This window comes from Lepisma saccharinum, chromosome 14, assembly GCF_977018435.1.
Source record: "Lepisma saccharinum chromosome 14, izLepSacc3.1, whole genome shotgun sequence".
In the NCBI taxonomy this organism is placed as follows: Eukaryota; Metazoa; Arthropoda; class Insecta; order Zygentoma; family Lepismatidae; genus Lepisma; species Lepisma saccharinum.
Window position 1 is genome coordinate 46,866,408 of NC_139242.1, and position 25,545 is coordinate 46,891,952.

Here is a 25,545-nt window from a genome sequence, read left to right on the forward strand (position 1 = left end):
ATTTCAGAAAATAAATTGCACACAAAAGTAACACCTTATCTCTAATATAGTTTCTAGAGTATAATGTTGTTGGTTTTAGTCCATGTTTTCTACTTTACTGTTGAGAATGAATGGTGTGTTTGAGATCATTAGGAATTTGTATGGATTGAGTATTAAGTATATACAATGTCAGGGTGCGAAATCATACACATACGCTAATATATATATATATATGTGTGTGTGTGTGTGTGTACAGGGTGAACAGAAACTTCAGGAGGTGATTCCTGATAAGTAAAGGAACAAAAAAGTTCATATCAACATATGTCCGGAAACGCATATTTACCAAGGTACAAGGGCGGACTGAAAAGTAATGCCTCCTATTTTTTGTGACGGTGTAAAGACATTTTGGATTTTGAGCAACCATGCATTGTACTCTTCAGACTTTCCCCCTTCTCCATTCCAAGTTTCAAACTTCTATCACCAGGGGTTGCTGAACTAGAGCGAGGAAAATGGCACCATGTAACCATAGTATGTTGGTACACCTGAAACTGCGTGTGGTGACAGAGTTTCTAACTGCAGAAAATGTGTCCCCCAATTGACATTCATCAGAGAATGAAGGATTTTTATGGCAATGAATGTGTAACGTCAGTATTGTATGATGTTGGGTTGTTCATGCTCACAATGAAAACCCCTGCTGAGGAACTCTCAACGTGTGTGTGACAAAGAACTTCTTGAGAGTTAAGGTTTCTTGGCAGGGGTTTTCATTGTGAGCAGGAACAGCCCAACATCATACAATACTGACGTTACACATTCATTGCCATAAAATGCCTTCATTATCTGGTGAATTTCAATTGGGGGACACGTTTTCTGCAGTTAGAAACTCGGTCACCACACGCAATTTCAAGTACACCGACATAGTATGGTTACATGTTGCCATTTTCCTCGCTCTAGTTCAGTAACCCCTGGTGATAGAAGTTTGAAACTTGGAATGGAGAAGGGGGAAAGTCTGAAGAGTACAATGCATGGTTGCTCAAAATCCAAAATGTCTTTACACCGTCACAAAAAATAGGAGGCATTACTTTTCAGTCCGCCCTTGTACCTTGGTAAATATGCGTTTCCGGACATATGTTGATATGAACTTTTTTTTGTTCCTTTACCTGTCAGGAATCGCCTCCTGAAGTTTGTCCCTATAGTTTCTGTTCACCCTGTTTATAAAGGAATTCATTTGTTACTTTGACTTGTTATCACATATTTATAAAGTAGAAAACTAATTCCTTTACTATTAAAAATTAATCAATTAGATTATTTATTACTTATTATTTACATTTGTCTTGAATCCTTCTTTACTCTTATCGTACAAATATTGTTATTAGTATAGATCGGATAATGGTCCCTTGAAAATTGAAAAAGAGAGAGACAGAGAACATGCAACACTAAGAAACTCACTACTTTGTGAGTATTTTCGATATTATCCTTAGTAAAGTGTATTTGTAGTTAAAATTAATTGCTTGCCTTTCTTGTTATAACAAAAAGTCCCCTATCCCGGAAATTTTTAGTGAATGGAATTTTTTAGGACAAGGTGATCGGTGGGAATCCCCCTGTACCCTCCCCCCCCCCCAGGAGTTTGCACCCTGTACAGTGGGATCCATGAATCTTACCGTGCAAATTATCCATGACTATTTTCATTAATTTTTGTCTTACATCCTATGTGTTTTAAGCGATGGATTTTTATGTATGCTAGTGCAGAAGTTGGCAACAGCTTGTTTTGAGTTTTCTTTTAATTCTTGAAACTCTTATTGGGTCAAATAAAGTGCAGGAACATGGTGATGGACAATTTGCACGGTAATACTCATGGCTCCCACTGTACAATGCAGCTTCCTGGAAACTGGAAGCAAAAACAACAAAATGTACATGTTTCAGATTGGTTAACGGCACTAGGCTCGTTATTCGAACCTGTGGCCGAATCTTGCCCGATAATAAAGATGATGCAATTATTATTACAATAATTACGAATTAATAAAGTGTAAGTACTTGGTATTTCCATTCTTCACCAAATTTCCCTCCAAGTCATCCTGTCTATCTTTAATGTTTATCGTTAATTCAACACACCCAAAAAGTAAATCCTTTATGTTGTTGTTGTTGTTGGTTGACTGATTGTTAAAATATAGGCAGTCAGCATATAGGCCATTTGTACCAGTCACACAATACGGGGATAAGTCCCCTAACTAAAACAAAACCGAGAACAGGACAACGAGAAAATAAAATTTGTCTTAAAACCTCCATCACTGGATTTCTAAAAGCAATATTGTCATAGACTCCTTACTAACAACTAAATCTATATTGTTTCCAATCACTGGCGTTCGCAGACATTTTTTTCGGAGGGGGGTTTGAATTGCAAAGGCGGATATTACATAGCTGCTCCTGCGGGAAAGGGGGGGCGGTGATACACTGTAACATATTTCGTAATTACCATTCTTAACCTTATTTTTAAAAGTTACTCAAAGACAAAAATGTTAATGTGGGGCTATTTTAAGGGGTTGTAACCTCACCAACATTCCCCTGCGTACGCCAGTGTCTCTCATAAAAATCTCCACCACATCCTAGTTAAAAGCTGAGGCTGTAAAGGGGCACTGAGCATCAGCACATGTAAGGACAAACACAGGGCAACACTACTGGGCCGAGGCGCCAGAGTCTCGTTCGCTTGCCAGTGTGCAGCAACCGGGGTGTACTTTGTGAAACTAAGGTTGACTTGATTTGTGCGCCTTCTCAGAAGATAACAGCTTACACACCAATGTGTAAATATGATAAGTTATTATTGGCACATTGACAGATTTAAGTAAAGACCACTTTTCTCTAAGCAGGTGCAAATTTTAAACAATATTAAAAACATATTAATATTTGTACTGCAGCGATGACAACAGAACAATCGTCAGATTATGCCAGCATACATCATCTATTTTCGATGGCGTAATATAGGATTCAAGAAAAGTGCTGTTTATTTGTTTGTTACCCCCACTTCATTCCTGCTGTTTTTCAGAAGAAAATATAAAGAACAATAGCATGTTGCTGGCATCGTTATCTTGTACATTTTTCTCAAAGAGCTTTCTTACCTCTGTCTTACATTGGGAACTTCCTTCTTTCTGAAAATCTCTCGCTTCTACGAGCGATAAATTTTCTGACACTTTCTCCCGTCACCGAATTTCTACAACCCACAGATAACTGCCAGAGAACTCTTCTTTTATTCGGGTCAATCTCTTTCGCCTGCTGCGATGGGAGCGAGGTTACTTCCCACACTTTATGCTCATTCAGGGGAGAGAACGCGCGCACATGTACAATTTGCTTTCACGCAATATAAACATTATCCTTCCATGCTTATGAGATGTATAAATATTATCAGGCAATTTGTCCATCGCCATTTTCATTCACTTTGTTTTACGTAATCAAAGATTCACGGAATGAAACAAAATGCCAAAGAAGCAATTAAAGAAAACAACCTCTGGACCAGAATCAATAATACAGTTAGTTTCTTAAATGTAAAGGAGATTTCAGACCCAAGCGACACGTGACTGAGGAGGCGGTCCTTCCAGTCACAGACCGTCTGACCGCAACGTAGGAAATCCGGGTTCGATTCCCGATGTAAGTGACCAAAGGTCAGGATAATTTCCAGCCTTGTCCCTGCATAAAGGGGCTCTGGAGTTCGCCTAACTCAAATAAATATATAATAATACCTATGGGGAAAGTAAAAACGTGATATGAAAGTTTTGATTATAAGTATATGCTATAGTAAATGAGCAGCAGAAATTTCCGCAATTAGGAAAAAATGTCAATAATCAACTTCCTTCACATGCTCGAAAAAAAGTTTAAAAGTGATAGAAATATATCTAAGAATAAAGAAACAGCTGTTAGTCCGTACACAAACACAAACTATAACATTCAGCAAATAAATCAAATCGTTCAGAAATTATCAAACCAAGGTCCACAATTTTAAACATACAGTAAAACCTGTGTATCGCGGAACATGATGGTTCCGAGCAAAATTTTCCGTCTTAACAGTTTTCCTTCTTATACAGAGTTGACTTTAAATACAGTATAGAGCGCTGCAGGAAATAACGGAAAGACAGATTTACATTTCGCATTACTTATAATGTAGAGCACTAATGCATGTACGTACATGAATAATAATGCGATACATTCATCAATTTCATCATATCATCACTCATCCCCATCTTCGCAAATTAGCCAAAAGTGGCACAGAAAGCGAAGTAAAATGGACACTCACAAACATCCATGCCAGGATTCGAACCCGGGACCCCTGGCGTCGTAGCGCAATGTGCATAAAGGGAAAGAGAAAGATTGAAAGATGGAATAAGAGAGGTGAAGAAAGATTGAGATAAAAGTGTAGAAAAAGAAACAAAGAGAGATAACAAGAAAAATAGAAAGATGGCGAAAGAACAGAGGAGAAATAGACAAAGAAAGGTGGAGAAAGACGGTAAGAGATGAAAGAAAGAAACGGAATCGTAACAGCTATGAGTATTGTAGCGCATTCTTTCATATCGACAATGTTACCGATAAGCGAGTGGCAACAGAGGCGTGTTCCACTTACAGTATTGCATTGTTTTCTTGCGAGGGAAAAAATAAAGGAAGAAATTTCCGTCTTACTGAGAATAAAAACATCTCGTTGGTCTTTAAATGGTGTTCCGTTTCCTCGGTCCGTTCTGGGGACTTTTTTTCCGTTTTTACAGGTTTCCTTCTTATAGAGGTTCCGGGATATGCAGTTTTTACTGTATTTGGTTTTTGATATCGAGTTATTTCCATCCTAGTCCCCTCTGGCCGCCCTCCGTGGCGGAGTGGTTAGAACAGCGCGCAACGATGCAATAGGTTCCGGGTTCGAATCCCGCCCTGATCGTGAGTGTTCTCTGTGATTGTCCCTTCATCAATTTCATCATACCATCCTCATCTTCGCGAATTATCCAAAAGTGGCAGAAAAGCGAAGTAAAATCAAACATCATCATTCTGTTTATTTTACTACCATTTTCTATCTCTTGGTCTAATCGCGGCGATGACGATGAACAGATGAAATGGATAAACACAATGATACACCCATGCCTTGACAAGGGTTCGAAGCTGGGACCTCTGACTTCGCAGTGCTTGACGCTGTCCACCGCGCCACGGAACTGGCGTTTATTTAAATATATTTAACGTTAAATGAAAGAAACGTACGGTCCAGAAGACAAGAATAAACCTTTGACATGCGTTCTGAGGTTGGCAACGCTGAAGAAGATAGGGAGGCCTCCAATACCCTCTTGAAGTGGCAAGAACCGAATGCACCACCGCGCGGAAAGACTGAGATTTTCATCCCATGCATGGGTAAACAAGAGAAAACGTGCGGAAAGTAATTTTCTTTATGATTATATTATGTAACTATTATCCACTACAAAACAAGTTTAATAATTATCTAAGTGTCGAGAATTGTGCAACTTTGTCACCTAAGGAGCATGGGGAGCCTCTGCAACCTCATTAAACATTTGTGACAAGAATTGGATGGAATGGAAGTAGTGGCGCGGGAACGTTTTTAATTTGGGGGGGTACAAAATACAGCCTCCCATATATATATATAGACCCACACAAACACACTCCACAGGGACCTACCTATACCTAAGTATATAATGTGAAGGCATGAGAAATATTCCATTTTAGAACAGCACACATGAATTTCCGTTTTTTAATGCAAAGTTTGCAGAAATGATTTTTATATCCTTGCTTTTCTTAGAATTTATGGTTATTAACAGATTTTAAGACCAGATAACAATTCCGAAACATATAAATCTCTGGACCTCCTCCTGCGCCCATCTTGAATTTAATGGATCGGAAAATCAAGAGTTCGAAATGTGAAAATTGCGAACAAAGATACATCTATTCATTTTAATGCAGTGTGAGATTAAAGGGGGTAAGGAGGATTCCACCCTCCTCTATCTTGAGCCATCCCAACCAGGAATGATCATCTCTCACCCACTGAATATACAGACCATAGTATTGAATATATCATACTTATATACTTATAGAGTTCCACTTCAGTTCAGCTCATTTTAATTTTAAAGTCCCATAACTACATACGAGCTATAAAAATATCTTTAAGCAATTTATGGCAGATGTGTACCACATCCAATGCCTTTTAGAAGCCATTATTCGGTATTTTCTCAGGTATCTAGAGGGTGTTGTATTGAAAAAATACTGGGTTGAGATGGTTCCCGATCTACTCATTAGAGGTCAAACTTTGGAACATTTGTAAAACATTTGAGAAAGCATTTGTTTGTAACCTAATGACGCTCTTCAAGCACTGAAAGTACTATCATTATACAAATACAAAACCGAAATCCTTGATATCTCGGAGCAAGCAAGGAAAACTATAAGCTCGATAGTTTCTTTTATTTCTTTTCAATCTTTGGTGGACAATGTGAAGAGCCAGCCAAGGTTTATTTTCGTATGTAGTAGTATTAAATGCAGATACATGAGTGTTTTAGGGTGACATGTCAATTTCTCGTTTATGTGAAAAAGTGAACTTTAAGGTAAGCAAAAGCATGTGCGCGTCGCAATTAAAGATTTATACATCTACAAAGAAAAACCAAGACACATTCATTCCCATTTCGCCGGCCTCCGTCGCGGAGCACTTACCATATCAAGCTACGATGCCAGATGTCCCGGGTTCGAATCCCGGCCTGGCAATAGGTATTTTTAGTGTCCCTTCATCAATTTCATAATATCATCACTCATCATCATCTTCGCGATTAGCTAAAGTGGAAGAAATGCGACGTAAAATAAACATTCTCATCGCACTCAAAGACCTTGTGAATCCAATCCAAACTTTACCAGTATCTACAGCTCAATGTGAAAGCAGGTTCAATGCCATAAACCTCGCCTTAAATGATTAGAGAAATCCTTTAGAAGTTTTAAACCTACTTTTCCTTTCCTTAGACTCCCAGTGCATTGCTCTCATGCAGAAAAATTTGCAATAAATTGGACCAAGTCTAAGTATCACAGTGCCCATGACAAGCCAACTGGTAAACCATAGAACCTGCAGTGAGTCTCATTTATCTCGTGCATGTATCTGACTAATGTAATTTTCTTACAGTTTAACTTTAGAGTTTAACTTAAAATGGCGTTTGTGTTACATTCGATATCAAAATTAGATTTTAAGCAATTAATGTCCAATTCTACGTAAACCCAATACAAGGCAAAAATAAATCCTCCCCCCCCGATAAAATTACAAATTGCATCCTGTTTTAATGTCTAGGAAACATTTCATTTCACGTAGGAATGAAATCACAGCCTCATCTCGTCTCCTGTGTGGTTGGTGAGGTCCTTCTCGTTCTTGTTTGTGCTTATTTTTGTTTCGGTTTCCACTAAGGTGTTGTTAAAGCTTATTCTAGATTCACATTATGCTCAGATAGACTAATCGGGACTGAATTTACAGTTTAAAGTGGAATCCAAAGCACTGTGCATGTGGAACCCCTTGATTACAAGGCGAAATATCTCGTCCTCACCCACGAAATGTTTAGTATTAGCAACACGTACGTACATTGTGTCAACACTCAACGTTTTACAACGTATGTATATGTCATTGAAGCAAAAATCTTTCTTAATAACGTTTTTCTTGTTTCGACGCTGCGAACCGTCAAATACGGAATTTTATCCTGAATAGATGAAACCGGGCATCACAGGCTCGCAATTGTCACTAAAGGATTAACTTTGCAATTACGGTAAACAAAATATACGATTTACTTGAAAAAATCAATTTCTTCAAATATGATACCAGAGTTTCAAACGAAATCGTCTCGCTTTGATATTGCAGATATTTATTTCAGTCTCGTCTCGGAATTTGAGAGGAAACAGAGACTTTTTCTTGTCTCAGTACCAAAAATTCTTAATGTATAGGTTTAAGTATAGTTTTCCGAATACTCTCTTACAGAGTTATGAATATTATGGGTGAGGTACAGAGTACATTGTACCCCCCCCCAAATTAGTCTGTCGTTTCTCATCTCGTTTGTGTAAGTATTTCATTTCGAAAAATTGCATTTGAAAGATTCATATACTTTCCTGATGAAGATTTGTATCTTATCTTCGAATCGACGCGACCCCTTCTTTACAAAAGTGTACCCCCTTACGCAAAAGAGAATTCGTCTGGAGCGTGATTTTCTGAGAGTAAACTTTATCTGATTCCATTGTTCTACACGCTTTTTAAACAATTTTCATCTTCTTAAAGAGGTTTCCAAGAACACAGGTCTATGAACTAACTAATAGCAAGCACAATGTAGTAGAATAAGTTTACAATGGTTTGACTTTCTGAGGTAAGAAATATTGCTTTAAGTTATAAACAATATAAATATTTAAATTGAGCGACTTAAAAATGTGTTCTTTTAACAGTAGCACCTTGCGTCTTTCAAATTATCGAAGGGGGGTACAGGGGGTACAATTGAATTTTCGGATTTAGCGGGGTACAGTACCCCCTTAAAAAATTTGGGGGGTACAATGGAATGACGAGGAAAATGACAATTAAGTCAAAATCTTACTTACAAGGCGACTGGAGGATGAATTGGTGGGATTTCACCCCCTCCCCATTGTAAGTTTTTATGCCGATACCGTTGAAGGAAGTCATCAAGCAAAAGAGGTATGCAACGAAGTTGTATTTGCAGATTATTTAATATATTTATATACTCATGGTGTCCGAAAAATTTAGAGACCAACGTTATTAATATTACTTCCTGGTTTTAAATCGCATTTCTCATATTTATTTCACCTTATATTGTACGGTGAAATATTATATTATTATATTATATATAATTGCGGAGGGGGAAGGGTAGGGCAGTTTACTTTCTCTTGGTAGTCTCTTGGTAGACAAGCCTTAGCAGGCCATACTGCAGGGACAAATAAGTGGGGGCGACCGCCTCCCACGGCCCCCGATCACCGACATTTCGTCTATAATAAAGATAACATTTCTGTCTAACAAGTTTTAAAACGAAAATTGTATACTTGTCTGGATATTCATGTGTCACTTTGTGCATGACAACTGTGTTCAAATTTCAAAAATCCCAGTTTAATTTAACCAGTCTCTTTACTGAAATGTGCAATATTTTTCTCGTGTTCACTACATCTAACATATTGAACCAATGTCGCATTCAATTCAACGTATTACAATTATTATTAAATTCAAGACAGTGCTTCACATTTTTATGACTATTATCCCATATTACATCAACTAACTTACTGATATTTCTAAAAGGTGGCCAATGGAAATTGTATCTGCGTAATTTCCAAATGAGGGTTATTCAACATCCAACACGACCTCTTCTGACATGCAGCTAACACAGATTGACTTGTATGTCCTTGCTTCACATCTATCTTCGACACTAATCACAAGTACATATGCAAAACGTCCATTATGTCTATCGGCGGGGAAAAACCCAATGCAAGAGGTTCCCATTGATCCCCTGGTGCGTGCTTAAATTACGGGGACACAACGGACGAAAGTGAAAGTAAATGGTTTGACTGTCGTATCTTGGCAATCAACAGGTCAGAGAAAAACAAGCAAACATCGTGCTTAAGTTTCAATATTTCGTTTTCTTTCTCTGGTTCGTTCGAAAGGGAAAAAATAAGTTTTGTTTACCAATACAGAAACAGCTATCAGTGGAAATGTTACGTTTGGGGCCTATACTAGGCTTCAAAATGAGCTTTAATATTGTGCAGTGATTCCTCTTCTTCTTTTTTCTGACCCTATCAACTGTTAGTCGATTTGAGTCATCTTTCTGAGTTTTTTGCAAAATATATTTAGTTCAATATATATATATATATATATATATATATATATATATATATATATATATATATATATGTTTTTTTTCCATTTTTGTGAAAAATAAGTGCATAGTGAACTAAATATATTTTATATATATATATACTGTTTGTTAGATCGTCAAAATTACATCTTCTTGCATATCCATAAAGAAGCCATATAGTGGGAGGAATGGGATTTGTGAGCAGGGCAATTAGAGATGTAGGAAATGGAACTCCATGGCGACGCAAACCATTATATAATTTATCTCGTTCTCTGTCGAAATTAGGACATTGTAAAGAGATATGTGTGGCATCTTGATTAACTTCTCCACTGGTGCAGTGAGATGCACAAGTATTGCAATTTGTCCATGTCCAGTTTCGTTTATTTTTCTATTCCCTTTATTTTTACGCATTTTGCTTAAATTCTTGAAGTTCTCATCACGTAATATAATGAGAATAAACATGGTGATGGACAATTTTCCTCGTAATATTTATACATTCCACTGCAGTGTTTTGCCAGAGAAATTGCCCATCACCGCGTTCAATGCATAAAGCAGAGGCGTCTCCACCAGGTGGGCAATACCTCTGTAAAATAGTCTTAGCCCACCCTTTTTCCACATAAAATAACCTGTATGAGAAATTTCGAAATCTGGAGGCACATTGCATAGTGGTTCGGACCCTACTCTAAATTGTAGGCCCAGTCCCAATTATCCTATATGTAAAAGCGGACTTAAAACAACAATTCAAAATATAAACAAAAAGCGAGTGAGTGACAGAAAAGAGAGAGAGTGAGAGAAACAAATAAAATAAACCGGAGAGACATAAAATAGAAATAAAGGGAAATAGAGAGAGAGAGGGGGAGAATAAAAGGTAAAGAAATAAAATGAAGAGGGAGGGGGTAAAATAAAATTTTAAAAATAAAAATAGAGTAAAGGGAAAGAGAAAGATTGAAATAATGTGTGTGTGTGTGTGTGTGTGTGTGTGTGTGTGTGTGTGAGAGAGAGAGAGAGAGAGAGAGAGAAATAATATAATTTGTTAAGAGACGAAGAAAAGAGGATTACTTTATATTGAATTATTTGCCAGAAGAAAAGCATTTATTTTTTTTCACTTTCAATGAAAAAAACCCACAAAGAACAGAATAAAATTTTCGCCTGTCGCGTTTCATGGAAGAAACACCTTACCTCCCGCTGGATACGCCAATTATCAACATAAAAAATTCGTCCACTCTTCTGATTTTGATTTCTGTTATTTATCGTCGCTTTTCTGCCACTGTTGGTTAATTGTGACCATGAGGATGAGTGATCATATAAAGAAATTGATGAAGGGTCATTCCCAAAGAACACCCTTGATCCGAAACCAGGGACCCACGGTGTCTTAGCGCACTGTGCTGACCACTCCGCCACGGAGGTTGGCAGCAGGTAAATCCTCCATGACTATTACCAGTTTGTTTTACGCAATGTGAGTTTGAAGATTTGACATAAAACGAAACACTCGACAACTTCTGCATTCTTTAAAATATAGGATGTATATGCAGGTATCCATAGCGGAGTGGTCAGCAAAACGTGCTTCGAAGCGTAAGGTTTCAAGTTTGAATCCTGATCAATCCCTTGTCCCATTATCATTTCACCATTTTCCTTCTCGCAATTAATCCAAGACAAACACAACATCCCTTTGAGATTCAAAGCCTGACAAGTGCCTTTTTGAAGGCTGACACGTGGTCAACGCGTCGAGTCCCATCGTCGCAATTTTCTGCCTTTCGAGACCGGAGACTGCGTCTTCTTTACATATTTACACGATGCTAACACCGAAACCTATTGAGTTCCAAGCGAGAATCGAACCCGGGACCGCACGCACCAAAGTCGAGAGAGTTAACCATTTGGATACGCGGGAGCACAAAATATTCACTATATAATGCATATATGTGTGTGTTTCTTTAGTGTGCAAGGCACTTTCTGCTCCTCCCCCCAAATTATTCAAGAGGAGCAGATATTATATGCATTTAGAATTTTAGATACATAAAATATTGCTTGTGCCAAACTTGTGCCCCAAAATTTGGTGGGAAGATTGGCGCTACTGGTTCTTATCTAAGCTAATAAATTTGTAAATATTGATAAAACAAAACTTATAATATTTGTACACATACCGTACCGTAGCATGAAAACTGAACAAAAGCGATTATGTTGTCTTGGAGTGCGAACGCGCGAAGCTGTCTTTGCCCCAGGTGGCAGAGAGTCTAATTTTGCTGCTGGTGGGGAAATACTGTTGGTAAGAATAAAATACGACATGTAATGTCATGTTACACACTGGAAAGAAAGTTAATTCTTAGGTTAAAAATAAGTAAAGAAAAAAAGACGGTTTTACTTATGGCATTTTCATAACTGGGTAAATCCCAAGTTTATCAGGTCATATTGCATAAACCAAAGACTATTTCCGAACCACATGATACTAAGAGGGGGGCATAAGGCACGGCACAGACTCTTCAGGCATTCCATTCTGTGAATCGCTGTGGAAATTATGTCAGACAGCGTCATTGAATTGTGATGTCGATCGGATCGCACCCGTCCATTGGCCCCAACCCATAATTACGCAAGGGTTATTTAGCCAGCTTTGTGTCCGGATTGCCGGGGGAAGCCGGAGCTTTTGTGAAAGTGCTTTTGGGATTTTGGCTCGCACTTGATTCAACATCCTGGAGCGGCCTATCACTAAACCCACGGGAGAACCGATGGAAGGGGAGTTTCTCTATATATTCAGGTCAGGCGAACAAGACGAGCAGTCAGTGTCTCAGTGAAAGCGAAAGAAGAAAGGTGAGGCATCTTTAACGGACTGCAGCTTCACACACAATGGTGAGTGTTGAGTTCTTTATTCTTGCCACGAATATTTTTTTTTCTTTGTTCTTCGTTGCAAGAAAATCAACACAGTGCTGTTCTGTTGCAGAAAGTGATATTTCGATGGACTCTATGACTTGAGCAATGCGTCCGATAGTGCACCGAAATTCAGTGGAATGAAATTTATCTGAAATTAAACAGTGATTTGTTTCACTCGTGACGAGTTGTGCTACGATCTTAGTTTCTGGATGTTGTGGGTTCGATTCTTCTTCTTGTCAGTGACTCTCCCCTTCATAGACTGCAAATTTCTGCTATAAATATTAAGCATCCCCTGTATGTTTAGCATGCCGTAAGTCGTACAGGAATGAGACTTTTAGGCTCTATACATTCTCGATGTGATCGAAAGGGAAATAGTGTGGTCGCAATAAGTCTACATCTAAATGAAAACTTGAGTGCATCTAGGAGAAAATTGAACGAACAAACGTCAGAGAATCACACAAATGCCGCATAGAATCAAACCCCACGTTACTAGCGTGTATGTCAAAGAACTTAGTCTTGTAATTGTTCGATTCTCAATGTACTTAACCTTTCAGAGGTTCGTAGCATAGTTAAAACTGTACATCCTGTCCTGAGTAGCTTCTGTGCAGAATGTGAATTTAGATAAATCTTAGCGAAATGAGAAGCATTAACCTCTTATGTAAGTTGTTCAGTTGTTTGTTGGCCTTGCTGTTTTTAACTTTCTCTGAGGTTACACATATCTCTAATCATATATCTCCAAAGGTAAAGTACTGACGATTTATTGATTTGCTTTATTTTACTTCGCTTTTGTGTCACTTTGGCTAATTTGCGAAGATGGAGATGAATAACGATATGATGAACTCTCACAAACATCCATGCCCAGGCCGAGATTCGAACCCGGAACCCCTAGCGTCGTAGCGCCATGTGCTAACGACTCCGTAAAGTACTAAAGAGTTTCGTGATATATAGACTACTCCGGTGTTGCAAATCTAACCAATACAGCGGATCTGCAGTTAAACTACAATGGGTTAAATAATCAGACAATGGCTAATAGTCAATTTGCATAGCTACATTAAAAAAAAATCCTTCTAGAGTACACTCTTATGCTTTATTAATATGAAATGTGCGAAGTTGTAATATTCAGGTTTTGAATGAAAGAGAAGAAATGATAACCGTTAGCAAATAAATCTCTCCGAATCTGCACCCTTGTAGATAGGCAACCCAAACTACACTGTTGATTTCCACAACCTTAATGTATTACTATTATTATTATTATGGCGTGATCACATTCAGCGATACTATTAAATTGGTTACCAAAATCACACCACCTTATGTCACGCTTCCATTATATGTAATTCGATGCCACCAATTCATACCACAACCTATCACAGCGTTTCTATTTCGCTTTTCATCAGCTGGTATTGTTACCGCTAAAGAAAGAATGTGACGGAGCCAAGACGGGACTCGGAACAGTCCAATCTCATCTCGAGAATGAAGTAGCGTGTTTCGTTCTCGATCTCTTAATAAATAATAATAATAATAAATAATTATTTAAAACAAACAGAAACGTAGAGTTTTGCATATTACAAACAACTATATCTATAAAAAAAACGAACATCCCTACCTTGGCATGTCTAAATACGAGTAAGTCGAATAGAAAATCAAGGCCTCCATGATGGCGTAGTGGTAACGTCGTTGCCTTGTAATCCAGGAATCCCAGGTTCAGTACCCGATGGAGGCACACAAGTTAGGATCCTACTTTAAACTGTAGACCCGGACCCGATCAGCCTATCTGCACATAAATTGGATTTCTTCTATCTACAAAGCACTCTGTTACACTCTGCCTAAAAAATCATGAATACGACAATTAAAAAATTATAATGAGCTCCAAACATGCAAGGACCGTTTAAGAAACAAACGAAATGCTTTCATGAATTAATCACAATAATTTATAGGAGTGAGTGTCACGTGCCAGTGAGCAGTCTGTAAAGGGAGAAATTTTAATTGTATTTATAAAATTGTGCAGTCACGGACACTTGTGGGTTGTAATGATTCAATTGAAAGTAAGTGGAGTTTCTACAATCCAGAAGTGTCCATGACTGTACATATATAGCAAATGTAAAAAACGTTAAGTTCATTACAAGCTGTTAAAGTCACTTATAACTATTGCAGACACCAACAAAAATACAGTTTCAAAAGTAAAAGCTATTCTTCAATGTACTTCCTTGAGACCCAAATTTACATACTCTTGATTGAGATTGCTGGATTATATTAACATGCGGATAAGTTGTTCTCCCAGGTTTTGCAGAATGAATTTTCATTACGTTCGTGTTCTATGAAAGCAGAGTGTAAGTAAAGGCCCTCTCTTGCAATTCATTTTCGAGAAAAAATAATTCACTATTCTTTCCTATTTGTAATTTCATTCAACCTGATTTCTAGATATTTAACCTCTGATCCCTAGAAAATTACTGTGTGAACTTATGGCAAGATGTGGCCACTTAACTACCCCTCCCCCAGAATAATAAAATGTTACTTACTTATTCTTCTAGTTTTCCTTTTATCTCTAAATCTTTTCGAGTTTTCTCTTCTATTCTTGACGATCTTCTTTTCTATATTTCTCTTACGTTTCCTGTATCAATTCCTTCTTTATTATCTCCCTCTCTCTCTCTCTCTCTCTCTCTCTCTCTCTCTCTCTCTCTCTCTCTCTCTCTCTCTGAATCTTTTCTGAATTTCTCTTCCTTTATTTCTATCTCCCTTCTCTCTCTCCTTGCTCATCTATCTCTCCCCTCTCTCTTTTAATTGTCTTCCTTTATATCTTTCTCCGGACTTTCATATCTATTCTTCGAAAGGTTTCTTTTCTTCTGATGTCACGTAAAACATAACGTCAATACATCCACTAATGGATACAACTTTTGAATGTTGACTCTCCTTAGAAAACTTTCCGTGGGTACCTACATCTATATTAATGTTTCATTTCGTGTGTACTATATTACCAATTCAAATATACCTCTTGGTCAAATAACAGCCAGAATAAGCTAATAACATCCGTGCTAAGAGCAATGAACCTCATTAATTCACTTAAGAAGGCGAAAACGGAAAAGCATGAACGTCTTGTATCCATTTACCAGCTAAAAAGTTGCACGTCAAAGACACTTTCACTTCGTGGGATGGTGTTTATTGACGCAAGAGAAGGATGGGCAAGTGGGAAACATCCTTCTTTTGTTTTTTCTCTTTTTAAACCTCGTTTTCAATTTTTTCATGATTCACTTGTAAACAACTGACTGTACAATGTGTTTACGCTTGTTCTGTGGCAATCATGGCCGACTAAGTCGATGTAGTTGCACAACAGTCTTGGGTGGTATGTAAGAAAGAAAACATGCAATTAATTACATATTTGACAGCCACTTTCTATATTGTTTAATACCGGGAATGAAACTTAGCATTACTGCTTGAATTGATATGAATGTTCATTGGACACTTTCACTTGTTTTGACTTCAATAATACATTGAACTGAAACAGGATATAAGAGGTAAAAGAGGAATTACTTCTTAAAAACGATAAACGATTACATTCTACCACGAAGACAGATTACATAAGTAATTACATAACATGTTTTATAGTTGCCAATTTATACATTACGATTACCGAAATTGAACCCGATGCGGTTGAGTCCTGATAATATTCTACTATCCAATGAAAATGGAGTAATACTAAGAAATGCGTTGAAAATTTTGAAAAGAAAATGTACATTTTAATAAATTCATGTTGTGTAAATACATAATTATTGTACAGTGCGTTCGTTTTGGCTCTGGGCCGAGATAGCGCGTGACATGGTGCAGATGTCCCGTAAGGACTCGCTTATTTACGTACATATCTTTAGCATGTAGACAATTATATTTATATTGCATAACAAATAATAACCTGTGTTATAAGAGTTGCTCAAAGTTGTTCACGCGCTATTTCGGCCCAGAGCCAAAACGAACGCACTGTAGATTAAAATTTAATATAAAACTTTTTATATCACTATATGAATTCAAGAGAACACACAAACATGCAGATTTATTAAGAAAGACTTATAATATGTGTAAAAAGTAATTATTTTGAGATAAGAAGTTCGTGATTTCCTGTTCCATGAAACGTTATTATTCGCCTATAATAATTTTTGAAGTCCGGTAAATTATTAAAAATAAATCGATGTTCATCGCTTCTGGTGACTATTTATTTTGTATTATTCGGTGTTTTCTTGCCTCCTATTTTGAGAGTTTTTAGTTGCTATCGATCTTCACTCTGGTTTATGAACCTTATCCTCGCCTAATAACGGATGGTATAAGTAATATATGCCACTGAAAAGTATCACATTGGTGATACCTATACCAAATTTATTGAAATATTTTGATAAAACTTAGTCAGTAATTAAGTTGTGAAAATTCTTTAATTGCATAATGATGAAACATTTTTGTATTCTTAAGCGTGGGGAATTTATTCTAAAATAACAGGCAAATTATTGGGTGGACTGGAGCCCCATAGGCCCATATGAGTTGGCGCCACTTCACGTGACATGGGACAGAGCGCATTCAATACGGCCTAGTATACAAATTTAATTATGAAAATAAAAGTACAATATTTGACGTGTTAAGATTTCCAGTAAATGCAAATAATCTATGGAAGAAATAAATTTTAAAACAGGACATCCCGTTTCAGCGCACGATACCCACGTTTCAAACTAGTAGAAATCGTTGTTTGAAAGCCGGGAATTTTTAACGCAATACTTGGAAAAGGCTTCTCCCGGAAGTTCAATGCGTGAATTCCTATGGCATCGGTTGAGGGAACTGAAGCATATCCAGTTATTCATCAAGTACAAATAGTTTCTTATCCGTATGCAGTGGCGTGCCCAGGATTTTCGAAAAAGGAGTTACGTATAGTTGTCAGTCCTCATTTCGCCATCTTTTCCTGTCTTTGACGTTCCTATATATATGGACTGGTTAAAGTTACAGTGGTGTAAGTCACTTCGAAAAAAAAATGAGTTAGACACAGAAACCAGATCTATATAAGTCAATCTGATAACAGAAAATGTGAAGTCAATCAGAGATTCATTCAACTGTCAACAGATGACAGTTTAAGGTCTAGTGATAAAGGAAACAGCTGCTGTGTTGATCAGCAAACTGCTGTGAGTCAGACTTATTTTGTTTTTTAAGAAAGTGACTTACACCACTGTAACTTTAACCTGTCCATATATGTATACACACTGACCCCTTCCCTCTTGGGCACGTGGGGGCCTCCCTGATGGTTCAGTGGTAGCGCCGTCGCCTTGTAATCAAGGGGTTCTCGGGTTCGATACCCGGTGGAGGCATAAAGTGAACTTAACACACAAACTCATTCAATCAATCTTGGGCACGCCACTATCCGTATTCTATGGTTCACATTGATCGTTAAAATGAATCAAATAGCGTCCAAAACGGCAGAAATGAGTTCTGCGCTGCAAAACAACCAGCGTAATCTAGCTGTTCTCCTACGGCGTTATATGAAGTGTATGATCTACATTTACAATTTCAATGAGACTTCATTTGTCACTGTTATTCTTTATCTGTATACTCTTAACACAAGTAGATATATTTCTCAATATGCCTAATTTTGCATGAACAGACAGGTTGTAATGAACTTGTGTAGGAAATTACACGCTCACACTTTCAGTTTCACATTCCCCAAAATTTCCAATAACCTACAACTTCAATTTTGACAATATTAGTTAAATAACTAAAGAAAATAACAAATAGACTATAAACAAAGTTAAATTCGTAATTATGTCAACTCAAATATCTTTTACTCTATTATTGATTCTTTTAGGAACATTTTTCTAAGGAATTGAAATCCAATCAAGCCCAGAATAGTGAAAAATTTCCAAGTATTGAAGTTAATATTATGAAATTATCCTTCAGCCTTGTATTCAAGGGGTCCCGGGTTCGATACCCGGTGGAGGTTCATAGTGATGCGGATCCCACTTTAAACTGTAGGTCCAGTCCCGATTAGCTTTACTGTGCATAAAGTGGACTTAAAACACCAAATCAATCAATTCAATCAATCAACCATCATCCTGTGTCTTCTAGCCGACCTCCGTGGCGGAGTGGTTAGCACGGCGTGCTACGACATCTGTGGACCTGGCCTGGGCATGGGTGGGTGTTCTTTGTGAGTGTCCCTTCAACAATTTCATCATATTTTCACTCATCCACATCTTCGCGATTAGTCAAAAGTGGCAGAAAAGCGAAGTAAAATAAACCAAATGAATAAAAAATCTACTCGACTTCAACACTTCCAGATATTTCAAGAAAATCCGCCAACGACTTCTTGCGTAATCCTGCTGTACAGAAACCAGAATGAAAACAAATCCTCCTTCCTTCGCTAAGTAGAAAACAAAAGGAAGAGAAGATTGAGGACAAATCATTTTATGTTCTGTGTCATCTTATGGAAACAACGACACACGTGATAAACAGTACAATGCAATCTTACATCGGGATTTTTACAATAACTTGTTGGAAAGAATTGAGAAAGGAAAGACAAAAGGTAAATTTCTTTCAGTGCAGTGTGGAGATGAGAAGATAAGGAACGACGCTCAACTCAATGCAACCGAGCCACCGATTGTGAGAGAAGGAAACAGGCTTCTTCAACAGTCGCGCTTGAGTTGTTACAAACTTGCCGTGGAATCTGGTGCCCGGGACGTGCAAGGGGCGAGGGCGGGGAGACAGAGCTGTATATCTAGCAGATCACTCGAAGGTGAAAGGAAGACCCATCGACCTACTTTTGCCCTCAGGGGTGGTGCACTTTCACGGCCATCGCCAACACTGCTCGACCGTGATTCCACACTGTTGTTCTCCGATGGGAAAGTTCCTCTGGCTGTGATGGTTTCGCCGCAAACGAACAAGAGTCGTTCCTTTTACTACTTCGCGAGTCGTTCTGAGTGAGTGCTGTACGGGACAATGAACACATCATACATAAGAGCGCTACTATAAAGAAAACGAAACATTAGCATGAATGTGTTTATGGTTGACGTTGACGATCTGAATCATAAAAGAACCCGATGTTTCTCATCTTGTGATAGCATAGAACAACGTAACATTAAAAAGCATAGCTTAAAATAACCGATAATAAAAATTTCAACATTAAACTATCATTGTTTTTCCAATTCAAGAAACGTATTAGCTTTTAATGTACTTTTAAAGCTTCTTTAATGTTATAAGAAGTTATACATCCTCTTTTCACAGTTCTGCAAATTGCAGAAAGTAACAAATCACTATTGCTTGTGATTTGTCAAGATGTCATACTTTTTACTAATCTTCTTTTATGATTCCATGGGGATAAGTTCGAAAGTTTATTTTTTAAGTGAGAAAATTGTCATGTATCGTTGAGGCAGGAAGCACATCTTACTACTAGATATTATCTGCGTTCCATTATAACTTGGAATAATGGATTGATCACTATGTATGAAATATAGTACAGCGGAGTCACTGTTAATTTTGATGCTGATATGCTAATAATTTCACATTATTTTCAAAGTCAAGTTGCGTAAACTCTAACCATGTATTTAATCAAAATGGTTAATTTGAGTTCGCAAGTTTGGAATACATTAATATTTCTCTTTGCCAATTTATAAACTTTTTTTTTAAATATTGACATTCTGCTCGATATTTCCCCCCGTTAATAGCCCGAAACTATTGATATTAGTGTTAATAATCGTGAACTTGTTTAAGGAGCGCGTCTTCATTAACATTTCTTCCTCTTCCCACGGAATAAGATATTGAGCCTGTCTCCAATTTTCGTGTAACGCAATTTGGAAATAAATGTTAAAATGAGATGCATCCACGAAGTTACTTTTCATCCCTTCGTTAAAATTTCTTGGCGTTATAGATAGAAGCAACCAGAGAGGATGTTAATTGCATATCTACTCTTATCTAATGAGCGATCCAATACTACAGATATGCCCTTTTCATAAAGACACTGCGAACTGTGATTCCAGGAGTGATCGTGTATTGGAGACAGACGCAAGGAAACAAACAAATAATGTTTACAAACAATAACAACTTTTCCTTTCGGCGCACTTGGACTTGTGAATGTAAACAGAGAACTCAAGGGATGTAACAAGTGAAAGACAGGAGAAAGTTTATACTTTTGTCCAGGAAATCAAGAGCGAATTGTGCACCTTTTGAGGAATATTATGCGCTCTTCAGTGACAACTAACCGGAACACTTATAAAATATATAAACTTGATGGAACGGAAAGACGAAAGCACTTTCGACTATCTGGATTCAGTTTTGTGCTGGAATCCTTTTCCGATGGAACAAAAAGGGTTCTAAATACACGCTAAAAGCGTGAGAATGTTTTAAGCGTTTCTAAGGGAAAGGAAAAGTGATTTTCCTCTTCAAATAGTTTGAACATGGAAAGTCCATTACCTACTTTGAAATAACTGAAGAGGTTGACTTCTTGTTATCACCCAGGCTTCCTTCCTATTCTTCAGCAAGCTTAACAAACATTTTAAAATAAACTTTCCGAAGAAAAAAAGAGTAACAAATTACCATCGCAATGAAGTTAAGTATTTTCAAGACTTCACAAATGCTTGGTGTTCAGCATCTAAGAGAACTGGATTGCCCAACCGTAATTTCCAAGCTGACCACGCATGTACTTGGCACACATATCGCCCGCTGGATGCGAGTTTCTTTGTTTCGAATAAGGAGAGAAAACTGATTGCAGTTGCTATTCATTCGGTCACACGAAAATGCTTCATGTATGCATAATCATGGGAAAATCTTAAAACTGTTTATAATTATACAGCCTTTAATTCTCACAACATAATTATTCTTTGTTCCATAAGTAACTTGTACATTAAATGTATAAACCGTGCCATTTGCTTCCTTATAAACGACTTCAGAGTTTACACTTATTAACCAGTTGTTTTCATGTTCCATAGACAATTTGCCCAGGAGATTGGGCAGGGGAAAGCGGAAATGAAAAAAAAAAAAGTGGTTGTCGAAATTCCATGTCGACCGCAAAGATAATAGACAAATTGTATCATCATGTTCATTCTCTTGGTTTTAACCAATTCAAGGTAAGAGAATACAGGGTGAGTCGAAAGTCACGTTGCATAGGGACTTATAGTATAGTATATCTTCAATGTGTCCACCTTGAACATCAATGTATTTGTGCACGCGACGTTTCCAGTTCTACAGAACCTTTTGCAGAACGTCCGACATAATCATGTCTTCACATTACACAATGCGTTCCTTCAGATGATGGATATTCTGAATCTTAACTGGGTAGACGAGCACCTTTAAATGACCCCAAAGGGAAAAATCCATTGGTCTGGAGACCACTCAACGGGACCACGGCGACCATGCACCAGGAAACTGGACATTCAACCATTAACGAGACACAGAAAACTTCCTATGTAACCTGACTTTTGACACCCTGTAGAAACAAAAGCAAATTAAAATATCAGTGTTAACTTTACCGTTGGCTTTACATTTATAAACAAAAAATGTGTTGTACTTCTGTGAATACAGCAACGATACCAAGGGAAATGTGTAGTTCACTAATACATTTATATGTAAATGGATCACCCACAAGCGAATCAGAGGTATGATGTTGCCGTACAAAGATCAGAAGTTCACACCTAAAAACACACTTTTTCATTGATAACGCAACAGCAAGCTTGGATCCGTTGTAACAATGACAAACAGCACACTTCCGTGTTTTATTGACTGTCGGGTCTTTTCACCGGTCATGAGTCATTCACGACACATGACAGTGACCGACCATTGCGTGTTACAAGGTAAACACAGAGTACGGGACAATGTCATGCAAACAGTTGTCATATTCTTCTCAATGAAATAAAAAAAAAGACATTAAACAACAACATAGTGAATGGCATATTTGTCTCGCTTCGAATAAACGTTTCAACAAAACGCAAATTTTGCGTAACGATTTTTCCGGTTTAGTCTGTTGCGTCACGTTGGAAAGTAGGTGATCAGGAGCAAACTTGGGAAATCATGGACGATAGATTGTACATTTATCTGATCTTTTATCAAAATCTAGAAAAGTTTTTCACACTAGTTGTTTTAAGCAGCTCATTGCACATTACTTGCCAGAGAACTATGATAATACACATATATTACAACAAGCCACACAAAACACAATTCTTCAGCAGTGCATGGCATAGTAAAATGCAGTCAGTAGTTACCGTAACATAATTCAGGGGCGTGTCCACCGAGTTAATGGGGACTATAACATCCTCTTTGGCCCAGATTTTTCAAATACAGAAAATGCCAAATACAGGACTGGCTGATAAAAGACCAACTGTTACGAAATGTTTGTGAACATTGCTGCATGCATTATTAATGTGTTCGGTTCTCGGCTTCACCCAGCCTCTTTTCAATAAATATCTGGGATAATCTTGGCCGAAAAGTCGCACTGATCCATTTTTGTCTCTAGGTGACCACTGATTGCTTCCTGTTTCATCAAAATCCTCTCGCAACTAAAACTTGAACCTTTCACCTTGTGGCATTCTTATTTTATCAAATATTAAATAGACAAACAAAAAGAGAATCCGAGAAACACACGTATTCATGAAGTAAGTACTGGACCGCACATGTTCAATGATTTAAAGAGATTCCGGTAGATGTCTCTACTGAAAAAGTAATCCACAGTGCCAATGTGATGCCATTTTTCATGTAGAATTACATAACTTGACTACCATATAGGTCTTTTAGATAGCTAATTTCTATGAACGATAATTATCATTAATAGTTCCCGGAAAGGAAATAAACTCCGTATTAATAACAAAATGTTATGAACGATATGACTCATAGATGAAAGCGAGAGAGAGAGAGAGAGGCGGGGGGCGCTACAAAACGAGGGGTAAGGAAAAGTGAAATTTCCCTTGAAGAGGTTGGAGGGCTTGGCAAGTCAAAAGAAAAAGAAATCTGATTATAGCCGATACGTGGGTTGGAATTGCAGTGTCCAAATGAGGAGAGAAAAGAGTAGCCGAGGCATGGCGACCACTGCCGCTCCACCCTACCACCCACTGTCAAGGTGATGAACTGGAATTGGGTCACTGATCCTCCCCTTGATCGTCACACCCTGCCTACCACAAAGATTATTGGGCAAATGCAAGCCGGAACCGTGTTTGTCACGTACTGTTTCCAACAAAACTTTTTTACCTTGCCTTTCCAAACTTTTTTTAGGAAGGAAGAGAAGGTAGCTACGAAACGAAAGGGAGAGGACAATTGTTTTGTTTGAGGGGAAAATCCCAAGCCTACGACCATTTTCCAGGTGCCTATTTTATTGCCCTCTTCGCGTGAAGGATCTTTTATGGATACCTTGAATAGAATTTTAGGAGGGGAAAAGGTGTTGTAGGCTTTGAACGATCCTTAACAACAACGACTTCTCTTTTTGCGTTTCAACTCACTTTCTATAACAGATTCTATACAATCTTATACGCTCTTTGCCACTCGTAACTATATCTGCTAGCACCAGGGAGGAGGGGCAACGACATTACAGTGCGATATTATTTCGTAAATTAGAATTCGGCTTTTGCAATATCTAGGGTTACCAGATCGCTACAAGGGAAATGTAGGACACAATGTCCCAAAATGTAGGACACAAAATATTCACAATAAATAAAACACATTTCCAGAACATCTTAAAAAGTAATTTAAAATTTACACTTTTCAGCTTTAAAGAAAAATATAATTTCTTAATGTAACATTTCCAAACTTCTAATCAATAATACACTCTTACTACTCGTTTTAACTGATACTTCTCAGATGAGCCAATTTTTATCAAAATTTCAGGTTGTTTTTTTTCATGAGAAACTGAACTGTCAAAACTCTCTGAAATTATACTGAAACCCAGTACCAAACTTTACAGACTTTTTGAAAAAAAAAAATCTCTAATGACTGTTGTGTTGGTAATGAATGTACTGGAATGGCGAACAAATATTGAAATGGTTTCAGAAGTTTCATCTGGAGTAGTTTCTAGTTCAATAACTTTGTTTTCTCTACCCCCTGCTTTACAATCAAAATATTGAATAAGAATGGGAAACGCCTTGTTTCATCAGCTTTAATCCCAATGCAAGAAATTCCACTCAGGCACTGAACAGTGACATCAGAACGTGGCTCCAAAACTTTGTTCATTAATTGCTTCAGCTTTTGTTCGCAAATTTCACTATTGAGTTGTGAGTGAAGTCCATAGACTTGCAACTTGCATGATTTTTCTTTGTTTAACTCAAACACCTATTTCCCTAAATAATATTATGTGAAGCTCAAAATGTAGGACATTTATGATATTTTTCAAATTCCCCCCGGACGCCGGACGTAAGGCTTAAATGTAGGACGTGTCCGGGAAAACCCGGACGTCTGGTAACCCTAGCAATAGTATCCTCTGTTGAATGTAGAACTCTAATGTCCAAAAATAGCACCTAGAATAACGTAATTAAACATGGATCTTCTTTTTTTGATTATTTACAGATTAAAGGCCTGTGCCTTCTGCTCCTGATTGGGGGCGCTTTGTCGGAAGCTGAACCCAAACCTGAGGCAACATGGAAGTGGAGTTCGCAATCACGTGAATCAGGCCAAAGTTCTAATCCAAGTTTCCAACCGCAGAGTTCAAAGAACAGTGATACGTTCACAGTTTCCAATGGTGAGTTTTGCCCGCAATATTAGTTTCTTCTTTGTTACAGTTATATTGTAGGGTGAGTGCTTGTGTTGTCAAAATCATATCTTAGTTCTCCAAAGCACTTACCCACCGCAATGGGAGATAAATGCAAGCGATGCAATTCGAACAATTAATTTTGTGTTGTGGGTTGCCTGACTTTAAGACGTTTCGATGGTTGATTCACATTCGAACTTC

The 25,545-nt window shown here is 37.7% G+C and overlaps 1 protein-coding gene across 2 annotated transcripts in view; it reads left to right on the forward strand.

Annotated features, from left to right (window-relative positions):
* Positions 1 to 12,543: 12,543 nt before the first annotated feature.
* LOC145998854 (uncharacterized) overlaps positions 12,544 to 25,545 on the forward strand; it is a 30,920-nt gene continuing 17,918 nt past the window's right edge. For both annotated transcript variants that reach the window (XM_083135526.1, XM_083135527.1), the window contains exons 1-2: positions 12,544 to 12,650; positions 25,164 to 25,335. In XM_083135526.1, coding sequence (XP_082991652.1) covers positions 12,648 to 12,650; positions 25,164 to 25,335 — 175 coding nt within the window. In that variant the 5' untranslated portion in view covers positions 12,544 to 12,647. The remainder of the gene's footprint in view (positions 12,651 to 25,163; positions 25,336 to 25,545) is intronic.